Below are 11,379 nucleotides of genomic sequence, written 5' to 3'. Positions count from 1 at the left end.
GAAATCGGAACGCATCTTTCATAATTAACAAGTTGTCACTAGAGTCCCGAAACACCAATGGACGTCGATTCATTCTGGTGCCATAAAATTTATGAATCAAAAAACAAAACGCATGTGTTGGCTCAAGACCAAATCACAGAACGCTTGAGAAACATGTGGCACTGCTTATCCGATCGAGTCCTTCCTTCTCGTACAACTACTTATCCACGGCTGTGTCTACCGGTAGAATATTGTAAATGGCCGCCGTGTCAATAAAATTTCGTTATGTCGATAAACATTTCCTTATATTCATTCATTTCCAATTATTCGAACCGTTCAAATTACTGGTATGTTATCTGTAAATGAGAACAACCTCCTGTACGATGAAGTAAGTATAAACTGGGCCACAACTTGAAGCCGGGTTTGTTGAAAAGTCAAGTATTACCGGGACATTACATTCCGAATTTCTACCTTACCCTCAACTACGCCACGAATGAGATGCATTTCGTATTCTAGTTAAAGCCATAGACCTTATACTCCAGGAGTACGCATCTGAATGGCCGCTCGCGAGACTACACAAGCCGTCCAACCGTTAAATGCTATCTCTCTCGCTCTGGCACACTGTCTAAAGTACGACAGACACAGAGTTCGCCTTGAGTTCCGTGACCCTCGTTGCCTTTACCCAGTCTCGTGAGTAGCCATTGTGATACACAATGTCTATGGTCAAACAGGTTTAGTTCGCCAGCCAATCATACTGTTGGGTTAATTGCAAGCAGCCAATGATTGGTGCAAACTTGATCGACCAAATCTGTTTGACGTAATTTCATGGACCTACACGAGTATCTATTTTGTTTGCATATTTTTCCAAAAATCGACTAGGTGATTCACTAGCATTTTCATGTATCTATGTTATACACACCAGAGCAAAACCGGAGCAAAATCATATTTGAAACTCTTTGTACGGCGCCGTTGGTTGAGTTGACTTCAAGTTAATTACTCAAACTAAAAGGATGAAATATGTCAGAATGTCTTTCAAACCGGTTGTATTGTAAAAACCACTCATTATCGACTATAATGTCCACCACGAAAACTGAGCAGGGGCAGAGCCTTGTTCGTAGTATTAAATCTTATCTCTTAAATTTAGGTTAATTTCCTCATTTCTCGACGTTCCTTACGAACTAATTAATGGTTATGTACCTGTCAAAACAGTAGCAAGATGTTCATTCGATTGTATGAATCGCTGTTCCCTTTATTTTAAGATTTCTGTAACTATTAACATATTTAACATTGCACAGTCACTGCAATCTTTCAATTCGTAATTCGTTATATGATAGAGTTCACCAATTCTTATAAATTCGCTCTAGGAAGGGACTGGCGGTAATGATCAGGATGAATACCCTCAAATTCCAATTGAAGCCATGACCCCTCATGATGAATGGACTTACACAATGCGGCGGAAAATGCAGGTCTGCTTAAACATGATGAAGTAGCTTTGTCCACCAATGAATTTGCACATTCATTGCTGAACCATATTTTATAAGAATAAAATTGATGCTGCAACTAGCAGACAAAATAAATGCTAGCTTTTGTTGCCCCTTTTAACATTGCAGTACGACATCTTCAATTTAGTCATAAATTTTATATAATGTTAAACAATGTTATTCCCATGATTTCAGGAGATACTTCCCGGTCTTTATCTCGGCCCTTATAGCGCCGCGAGTCCTTCAAAATTAGAATCGTTGCTGGAATATGGTATAACTCACATAGTTTGCGTTCGTCAAGATATCGAAGCACATTTCATAAAGCCCAACTTTCCTGACAGATTTCAGTAAGTCAAAGTATTCAGTATTCTTATAAATTATCAACGATATCTGGATAGACAAGACGAGGACGCAAAATGTTGGTTCTTTTCACCCTTTACTCTAGCATTGTAACTCAGTAATTTCAGTACCAATCTTTTTCCATCTTAATCTTATTTTAATCAAATTTTTCACCATCTCAAAAATCGGTTCCAATTTTTGGAAGCAGTTTTTCTTGCAAAATACTATTCCATTCAACAGAAATTTCACTTGCAGAACTTGGATAAAATTAGGCTCAAAGTAGGAACTCATTTTATCTAATGAATCTAAAGATGTCATATTTTGCATCATTATATTGAACGTATTGAAATAAACTGTTATGAAAAAACACAATCAGCTTGTGTAATGTTTTTACAAATCCGATGGAAAGGTCAATTTGTATTGAAAAATGGATAATATCTTTACTTGCAGATATCTTGTACTGGATATAGCTGACACAGCTCACGAAAATATAATACAACACTTTCAGAAAGTAAAAATATATATAGACGATGCTCTGAGTTCCCGTGGTCGGGTTCTGGTACATGGCAATGCAGGAATATCCAGATCTGCAGCATTGGTATTAGCCTACATGATGGAAACCTATGGATTAACGCTGCGGTAAACCTATATTTTTTAATTCAACTAATGATTACTATTTATTTTGCTTCTGAAATATCCATCATTTGATCATTTGAATAACGAATCAGTAGCGAAATAAAATTAATTGTTTATATACGTCGTCAATCGCGTAACCCGTTCTGATAATAAACACCACATTTATTATAGAAGAGCCTTCGAAATAGTACAAAGGCGAAGATTTTGCATCATTCCGAATGAAGGGTTCTTGGCACAATTAAGAGAATTTGAGCCTATTTATCAGGCACAGAAAACTCTCAGACACGGACAGCAGAGTTCAGCAAGACAGAGGAGCAAACGTACTATTCACCAAATGGACACTGAACAAACAGATGAACAACCTGATGCAATGGATAGTTGATGTAAACTCTAAAAGTATCAAAATTCATACACCAAATCTTAATTAACACCTAGGAACACAAAAGTAATCCGATCTGTACCGCCGTATTTGTGTACGGAATTGAGTTCTGGTAATGTAACAAGCCAAACCACGTTCTGGTCAAAACGCAACGTACTCAAATTCCTCATAAAGTAATGTTTATTCGACATCTTACGTTGAAAAAACATACGCGGAACAACTGTTTTTAATGTTAGTAACTCTGCAATAAAATAATTTCACGCATAATATTAATTAATGATTAAAAATTACAAAACCTAAAATGGGCGATCATATTTTGATATAGGGTATATAGTAGCATCGAGTACCCCTTTGGTGCTGCTTACCATATTCGCCAGCTAAAATATATGCCGTACATAGAAAATAAGACCAAAATCTACTGCTAGAAATGATGTTCACGTTAATGTTTGTATTATTTACCTGGTCTATCATCGCACCCTTAATATTTGTATTTAAAAACTGAATTTATGTAATTAGATAACTTTAAGTTGAATAATGCTACCTTATGTACTCTGTTTTTTATTTATTGATAATTGAAGTTTATTTGCATATGTAATTAATCATCCACAAAAGAATACACATAATATTTTCAAGGACCCTGCTTTTCTCAACTCCTTGAAACTTGGAATTCTAAAGTCTGTGTGTTTAGTGCCAGTAACATAATATAAATAAATATGTGCATATATTCTTGCTGACACTGGACGATATAATGATTTGATAGTAGAGTCACATCCGGCCACGATATCAACGTGTTGATATCGCCATACCAAGAAAAAACCAGTAGTAATTAAACGACTGTTACCACACTACTGGTTTGGTTTTTACTTCTCTTTTGCTAACAATTATCTAAATTATCTACCTATTAACCACAATAATTATTTCTAATACCACAGTAAAAAATATTATTTATTAAATCTGTTATGAATACATAATCACAACATAGTTATAAATTCGTATTTTTATCGTATTACAGCCGGAAGTTTGATACAGACAATGTCATTTCCATCTTGATCTTGAAGTTCCCACTTGACTTTAACGGATACCTATGAATGATATTCATATTAGGCATTAGTACTTTGTACATAAGGCATACCCGTAATGTAGGTGTTTTGAGGCAAGGATACTGATTTCATTAAGAGCTGAAGGCAAGTCAAAAGCGAATACCGAACAGAAGTCAGAACTGACATATAAAATCTTTGTACGGCAGTTCAAGATGTGCAGTTCCGAGCTGCACACCAAAACTGCGGCATAGACTTTATATGGTAGTTCTGAGCTTAGCGGTGTAAACAACCACTTTAGGGATCGAAAACAGGAGTCAAGTTACTTTTTCTTGCCTGTGCTAGAGAAAGATATTTATGTCTGTTTCATAGAGGAAACCTCCTTGAGATTTACACCATTTCTATATCAACTAGTTTTTCACTTTCATTATTTGCAATTTATTATTATATACTTATTCCGAACTAACCGAAGGGTAACGTGTGGCTACTGGTAGCTCTGCCTTGTATTTGTAGCTTTGGCCCTTCCTCATGGGACAAGTTATCCCAGACTTAGAGTATTGGCATGCGTCAGCATTTGGCAGATCAAAAGGTATGGGCACAATCATAACAGTGCCATGTACTACTGCTTTCAAGTCGGTAGCATCTTCGTCTGAAAATATTTTTCTTTTTTTTTTTGTCAAAATTGTGAGAATATGGGTGTATTAATTATATGACTATGCTTTCAAACAGATGAGCAGAATAGTTATTAAGAATATTTATTGAGAATCAAATGAAAACGAATGAGAAAGACTATTTATCATATAGTTATGATTTATGATAAAAATTTTCGTTGGTTTCCTGGAAAATTAGTACGGGAAACACTAAAGAAAAATGGCCATCCCAAAAAATTAATTAGACATCTACAAGAACCAAGAGTAGATAAACATTACAACAGCTATAATGATGATAATTGTGCAAACAACAATGAAGAATGTATAGAATCAATTCCCTTTATTGAAGGCCTATCGCATAAGATAAAAAACATACTGCGTAAGGAAAACATCAATGTGTCATATAAAATCACCAACACTCTAAATAATTTATTTACATGTTTAAAATCAAAAACACCTGCGCTTGAACAAACCAATATTATTTATAAGATCAATTGCACAGATTGCAAAAAATGCTACATAGACCAATCTTCGCAACATTTAAAAAAAAAGGATCGCTAATCATAAATATGATATCAAAACACATGATCCAGACAGATCGGCATTAGTGTATCATGCATTGGTTGAAGGACACAAGTTCAATTTTGAAAATATTATAATATTAGACAAAGAGACAAACTGGCGCAAAAGAATTACAAAAGAAATGATACACATATCAACAAATAATACTGTAAACAAAATAACTGACATTGACAATCTAAGTCACCTTTACATAGATATTTTATAAGTCGCAAAAAACATATGTAAGAAAGGTCATATAAACAAAGTGCCAGCTCAACAATAACCATCTATACAAATGTATGAAATTAGATCATTGTTGTTATAATTAACATTAAGGGGGTCGGAATGACAGACGGATAGTCACTTCCTTCTGAAACACCATGTAAGCAACAACTAGTAAGCTAAGGAATGTCTAAAAATGCGACTGGGTAATATATTATTATGTTATGACAACCTAACAATAATAATTAATTAGAGGCATTTATGTATAATAATTTTAATTGAAAGTGATAATTGCTAAATTTATACCTGTAAAATTTATATATATATATTATTTTTTGTTTTTTTTAAATTTTTTTAAGAAACCTGACGATGGCAGTCGGGTTCCTGCCGAAACGTCGTAATAAAGACATCATTCTCTATGAACTGCATCTTGTCATCACTGACTATCGAAACCAACAAAAATTTTAATCATACAACCAATACAGGCACGAACTTCTAACTCACATATAGTTATGATGTTCGTCTTAGTGCGAAATTATACTTTTACTGATTTAGTATTACTTTATTTAATTGCGCTAAAGTTTATCGAAATCAATATAATTGCATTTCAATAATGCATCAAAATATCAGCTTACATGTTGTAAAGTCAATTTCTATCGATGCATTCTTTCCTTTATGCAAAACACAGGGTTGGTCTGAAGTGTCGCAACCTGCTATTTGAACTCGGCTGTAACTTCCTAACTTGGAACCTGTAACAAAGAGAATGTAGAAAATCGAAACTTTTTTTCTCACATATTAACTGCGATGTGGAAAATTTGTCAATGGCGATAACATCTAATTAATACTTTTGTTACAATATCTAGACATAATCGATCAGTTATGCAATCATTTAGTAAATATATCATCTATGCGTCATAACAAAATGTTTGCACAGTAAAAAGATAAATATAATTTGTGTAAGAATTGCACTCAAGTATTGTCTTCAATACTTCATAAATTCGGTGAAGCCAAAAATGGGTAATAAATATTGAAATTATACAAACCGCAATCGAGAATTGGAACTCCATCCGCAATGGATGAGAAACAGAAAAGAGCCACAAAAATTAACAGTAACATGTTAACGCCTTGACAAACTAACGAACACTGACGGTTACGAGAAGAGTCGCAGTTGGCGAGGTTATCAGAAGACAGAGGAAGTACGTGATATCATATTCTTTATTCGTCGAAACGGGATGTACACAGCATATTTTCGAATTTCAAGGGTATCGGGATCAGTTCAATTAGTCAGCGGCGTTAATCTTATCTTGCCAGGTAAACAATACATGAATCACGAACAAATGAATAACAACGTTTGGGGATTGTACTGTGGACGCTTGAGATATCGACTTGTTGCCATTCATAATCTTAAAAGTGCTCAACAAAGCATTAAAAAATTCCTCATAGGAACATCTTTTACCGGCGTAGTCAGTTGCTTGGTTGATAATACGTGAAACTGCTAATACCCCCAAACCCGGCCAGACCCGACTAACTGTTACGAAAAATGACCCAGGATTATCAGTCTTCGTATATCCTCAGTCATCGCATTATAGTTGTCTACTCGCGAGAAAGTTGCAAACAAGAACCGCTGAATCGCCACCTATAGTCGAAATTCGAAGTATATCAGTGAGCAGCCCTTTACGTATCTGTCATTCAACCCACGCTGCAGCAGCATGCAACATTCGTACCCAATTCTGCCGTAAATTCAACCCACGCTACTATGCAGCATGCAACAATCATGCCGAATTCTGCTGTAAAGTAATGCCGAACCACGGTCTTGCATGATCACCCATCTCGTCAATCTCGCGAAAACTGCAGCCGAAGTTATGAGAGATAAGGATATATATTCAGGTTGCTCCGTCTCTTTCACACAATGAGGTGTAGAGCGAGGTGCATTATAACCAACATATACCTCTTTCTCTCTCTCTCCCCCTCACTGCGCCGCTACACTTTCTGTAACCGAAAAGCTACCTTCAGTAGTATATGCTCCAAGGACTAAGCCCAACAAGCCATTGTGGCACGCGACGCTTCCGTTTCAGTTTGTGATCGTAGTGTCACGTCAATCGAACCGGAAGTTACGTATTTCTATACGTCGTCCACGTAGCTGGTGAAATTAATGTCAGTGGTGGTTTTTCGTCAATCACAGAGAACAGTGTTTGAAGTAAACGCAAGCAGTAAGGAACGTAAGTAAATGTCTCGTTCAGAAAAATTACTTAATTATTTTAAATAAATAAATCAAGTACTTATTTATCTTTATTATACTCTTGAGGAGGAGCAATTTCACTTCATAACCTTTAAATATACAAATTAATACACGTTCAATTTACACGACTTTTCACATTTATACCATATGTATCTACTCAGTTTTTGATTGAAATGATTCAGGTATTTTAACGTGATTTTAACTATAGAAAACACAATCAACGATGGATCAAGTCACGAAATTAGTTGAACCTGGCCGCCAGTTTGCCAAAGACAGCATTCGTCTCGTCAAAAGATGCACAAAACCAGACCGCAAAGGTATTTAAACCTACCTTGTAACAATCATTTTTAGTTTGCCGCACCACGTTACCTTATAGCAATTAGATTAATAGGCTAAGAAATCTCAGAATTATGTCAGATCTAAAGTTGCCTTATATTAGCCAAAACTTGTTACTACATCCTTATGCTAATAAAAAATACTGCTTGAAGCCAACTAAATGAATCTAAACGCCAGTACGTTTTGAAAATTAAAATACAATCAGGAAATTGTCAATTAAAATTACTGTCCTAAAGCCAGAATTTCAGGAGAGTCAGTACTTCCATTAAAAAAGTATAACCTCAGAGTCAAGTATAGCTTCAAAGATTTCTATTTACCTTTTTCTGCACACATAAGCCAGCTTCTGATTAAAATTTTTATTCAATGAATGTTCAATAATATATAACAATGTGTTATAAAAGAGAATTCGACTAGAATTGATATTCTTGGTATTATGTATAGACTTGCTATTTGAGCAATGCCCAATGCTACATTATATTTCTGTTGCTATTTACATATAATTTTAGATATACGACTGTAATACTGATCACATCCATTTCAACGTTGGTTTTTACATTGATTAAAATTTCTTTTTGCACAGCACAAGTGAACATGCTTGAAGTTGTGTGTAAAAACCTGAAAACTAAAGAATTCACAAAACGTTCCTATGTATTTTTCTCCACCATTAGAAGAACTTGATTATGTCAGAAATATTACATTCTAAATTCAATCAGAACCCTGACAAACGAATTCAACTGAGGTAGATGAATCTTAATTATTTAATGGATATAACTCAAATACTAAATATAATGAATTTACTGGTTTAAAAATGTAATACTAGGTAACAAAAATATTTTCATACAACTTTTTGTGTTGTTATTCATTGGAACGAAAAAAAGACAGAATTTTAAACCAAGTTGTAGAAGTAAAAATAAAGCAAGTCAACGCGTGTTCTTTCTCCCTACAGAATATAAACTTTTTTTTCATCTTTCGTTATTGTGTTATTCTCAAAGACCGTTGCAAATGTTATTGTCATAACTATAATACTTTTGGTAAAAACCAATTTTAGATTGTATCTGCGGTGCACTGTAAATATTGCTGTAGTTCATATTTTGGCACTCACGGTTACAGATTAATTTCTAAATCGTCGAAAAGCACATTAGACTGTGATTTTCTGATTTCTCTAATATGAATACTATGTGAGATTTTAAAAGACCAACATGGCTATAGAGTGACTCTTTAAGTATCAAATATTTTACACTAAATTGTTATATTTACTTTACAGAATTCCAAAAGATAGCTATCGCTACCGCCATTGGATTCTGTATCATGGGCTTCATTGGTTTCTTCGTGAAATTAATCCACATTCCCATCAACAATATCATTGTGTAAGTAGTCCTTTAACATGGGAAATTCATGTATCATTTATCTGCAATATTTTGGTAAATCAGTCTTTTATTGGTACAGTTTCTGAATCCCAATGGCACTGTATACTAATTATTATTTTTCTTTTAATTTCTGTTACAGAGGCTCATAAGGCTAGGTTACAACTGAATTGTTTTAACTCTTAAGGTCCATCAATGTTAATTTTCCCACCACCACCCCACCCATTCTCCTCCTCCCGACCTCTTTAATTTATATCAACGAAATTATTATGGCTGAATTACAGTATGTGATGATATGAGTGTGTGAAAATGAATTTTGTAATAAAACTAGTATTGAACAAAAATCATTTCCCGAGTCATTTGTCCTTTGAGTAACAGGTATAATGTGCAGTGAAAAAATTTGCAATTTGTAAAAATAATGGGAACGAGGATGTAAATTGGGAATAAAAGTGACAGTTCAAGGCACTTTTACACTTTTATTTAAAGAATAGAATTTTTTTCTTCAAGTACAATACATAGTAAAATTTGAAAAGCCATTTTTTCCAATGATTTAAAAAAAATTTCAGGGCAATTTCACTTTTCAATTCGTCGATATCTTTTTCAACGGAAAAATAACTATCGCATGGGAACCCATAGCCAGGTACTGAGTATAGAAGGATATAAATATCAATTCAGCCACTTTATCCGATTGATGAAAATAAAAATTGGTATTAAATATTTTTGTAATAGAAAAAAATATATGTATATATAATATATTATGTAAATCATACTTATAACTAATGTGCATTGCGTATCACGCTGGCAGTATGCTGTGAACAAATATCTCAGGGAGTTATTTTTTTTTTTTATATTCCTTCAATTAAATTGATACCATCAAATCGAATAAAAGGTTTGGCAATTAATAGATTATATTAGACGAAGTTTAAAGCTAGGAAGCGTTAAAAAAACAAAAACATTGAGACTCTTGACATATGTGGAGATTTCTTTTAAGGAAAAATAAGCTATCTCCAAATAGTTATCGAATCTCCTGCTAAGGCAATGCAACGTCATTTAAAACATTGATAAATTTGAAAGAAAAAATGTTGTAATCTATCATTAAATGGTGATAACGTTTCATGGAAGCATCTAAGTCCTTGGACTTTATGCGTTTGTTTTCGTTTTTTGTGTGATTTTTTTTTTCTCTACAAGCATTTCGCTAGTATGCAATTAACTAGTTAATTACGCGAATGCTCAATCATCATCATTCAAAGTGTGTTTGTAACTCGCAACATATTTCCCCCATTGATATATTCTTCAAAAAAAAAAAAAAAATACATATACAAATAATGGTCTTTGAACATTGAATACAAAATCTCGCGAGAACAAGAGTGACAAATTGTTGATCGTAACGAGATGTTGAGGGTATTTGAATTAATATCATAACTAACTAATGTACCTCGTAAAAATCAAAAAAATAATGCCAAATCTTTCCTTAGACGTTCGATTGCATATACATACAGCAAAATAAGTAAGGGACAAGATATAGACCGGCTGAAATTTATTCGTGTTACAAACGCACTTCAAAAAAGGGTAACTGCTACCCACAGTAATAATGAGGTATATCGTTAGGCACGTGGTTCTCTGAACATTTAATCAAATCGGTAAATGTTCATTGATTATCGACAGATTATAAAATACGTGTACATATATTATATAACATATTAATATACATACATTTATATGTGTATATATACACTATAATTATTAAATACTAAAATTATTGTAAGTATCTCTTGAACGTTGAATTGATTCGTTAGAAAACAATTATTAAATTCAAGTGTCAACAAGTTTTCCATACACTGGTGTATACTTGAATCAGCTTCGTCAATTGGGAACGAGAAATATATAATATATTTCGCAAAATATTGCTTGCGTAATAATTTTCTGCACAGCACTGGTACGCTTAGAAGGATTGATTTTAGATTTCTTGTCTCTCTCGTACTAATTACAGCAATTCTTGTCACACATGCGCGAATATAAAAGTAACAATCTAAAAAACAGTATATCCCTAAAATCGATACACATGCACCACAAGTATACATACATACAAATACAGGCATTCATACATAATTGAATATGAAAAGAAACATCAAAAGCTAGGCCTCTGTACGTCTATA

At 33.8% G+C, this 11,379-nt stretch overlaps 3 protein-coding genes across 7 annotated transcripts; 2 read left to right on the top strand and 1 right to left on the bottom strand.

Moving 5' to 3' along the window:
* Positions 1–244: 244 nt before the first annotated feature.
* LOC107216770 (serine/threonine/tyrosine-interacting protein) lies at positions 245–3,641 on the top strand. 5 transcript variants are annotated; one of them, XM_046743987.1, is made up of 5 exons: positions 245–367; positions 1,344–1,445; positions 1,656–1,807; positions 2,250–2,438; positions 2,607–3,641. In XM_046743987.1, the coding sequence occupies exons 1-5, from the start codon at positions 329–331 to the stop codon at positions 2,815–2,817; spliced, it is 693 nt and encodes a 230-aa protein (XP_046599943.1). In that variant the 5' UTR covers positions 245–328; the 3' UTR covers positions 2,818–3,641. The 5 variants fall into 5 exon arrangements, with proteins under 5 accessions (XP_046599943.1, XP_046599945.1, XP_046599942.1 ...); XM_046743989.1 differs by lacking the exon at positions 245–367 and adding an exon at positions 747–858; XM_046743986.1 differs by lacking the exon at positions 245–367 and adding an exon at positions 863–937.
* Positions 3,642–3,741: 100 nt separating this feature from the next.
* LOC107216782 (NPC intracellular cholesterol transporter 2 homolog a) lies at positions 3,742–6,687 on the bottom strand. The gene is made up of 4 exons (XM_015654068.2): positions 6,328–6,687; positions 5,920–6,033; positions 4,319–4,500; positions 3,742–3,896 (listed from the first exon to the last, which is right to left on the bottom strand). Exons 1-4 carry the CDS (start codon positions 6,398–6,400, stop codon positions 3,813–3,815), a joined length of 453 nt encoding a protein of 150 aa, XP_015509554.1. The 5' UTR covers positions 6,401–6,687; the 3' UTR covers positions 3,742–3,812.
* A 657-nt stretch (positions 6,688–7,344) lies between these two features.
* LOC107216772 (protein transport protein Sec61 subunit gamma) lies at positions 7,345–10,637 on the top strand. Its single transcript, XM_015654058.2, has 4 exons — positions 7,345–7,503; positions 7,732–7,840; positions 9,124–9,226; positions 9,366–10,637. Exons 2-4 carry the CDS (start codon positions 7,747–7,749, stop codon positions 9,373–9,375), a joined length of 207 nt encoding a protein of 68 aa, XP_015509544.1. The 5' UTR covers positions 7,345–7,503; positions 7,732–7,746; the 3' UTR covers positions 9,376–10,637.
* The last annotated feature ends 742 nt before the right edge of the window (positions 10,638–11,379 follow it).

Source organism: Neodiprion lecontei, chromosome 6, assembly GCF_021901455.1.
Source record: "Neodiprion lecontei isolate iyNeoLeco1 chromosome 6, iyNeoLeco1.1, whole genome shotgun sequence".
In the NCBI taxonomy this organism is placed as follows: Eukaryota; Metazoa; Arthropoda; class Insecta; order Hymenoptera; family Diprionidae; genus Neodiprion; species Neodiprion lecontei.
This window is presented reverse-complemented; position numbering and strand designations above follow the sequence as displayed.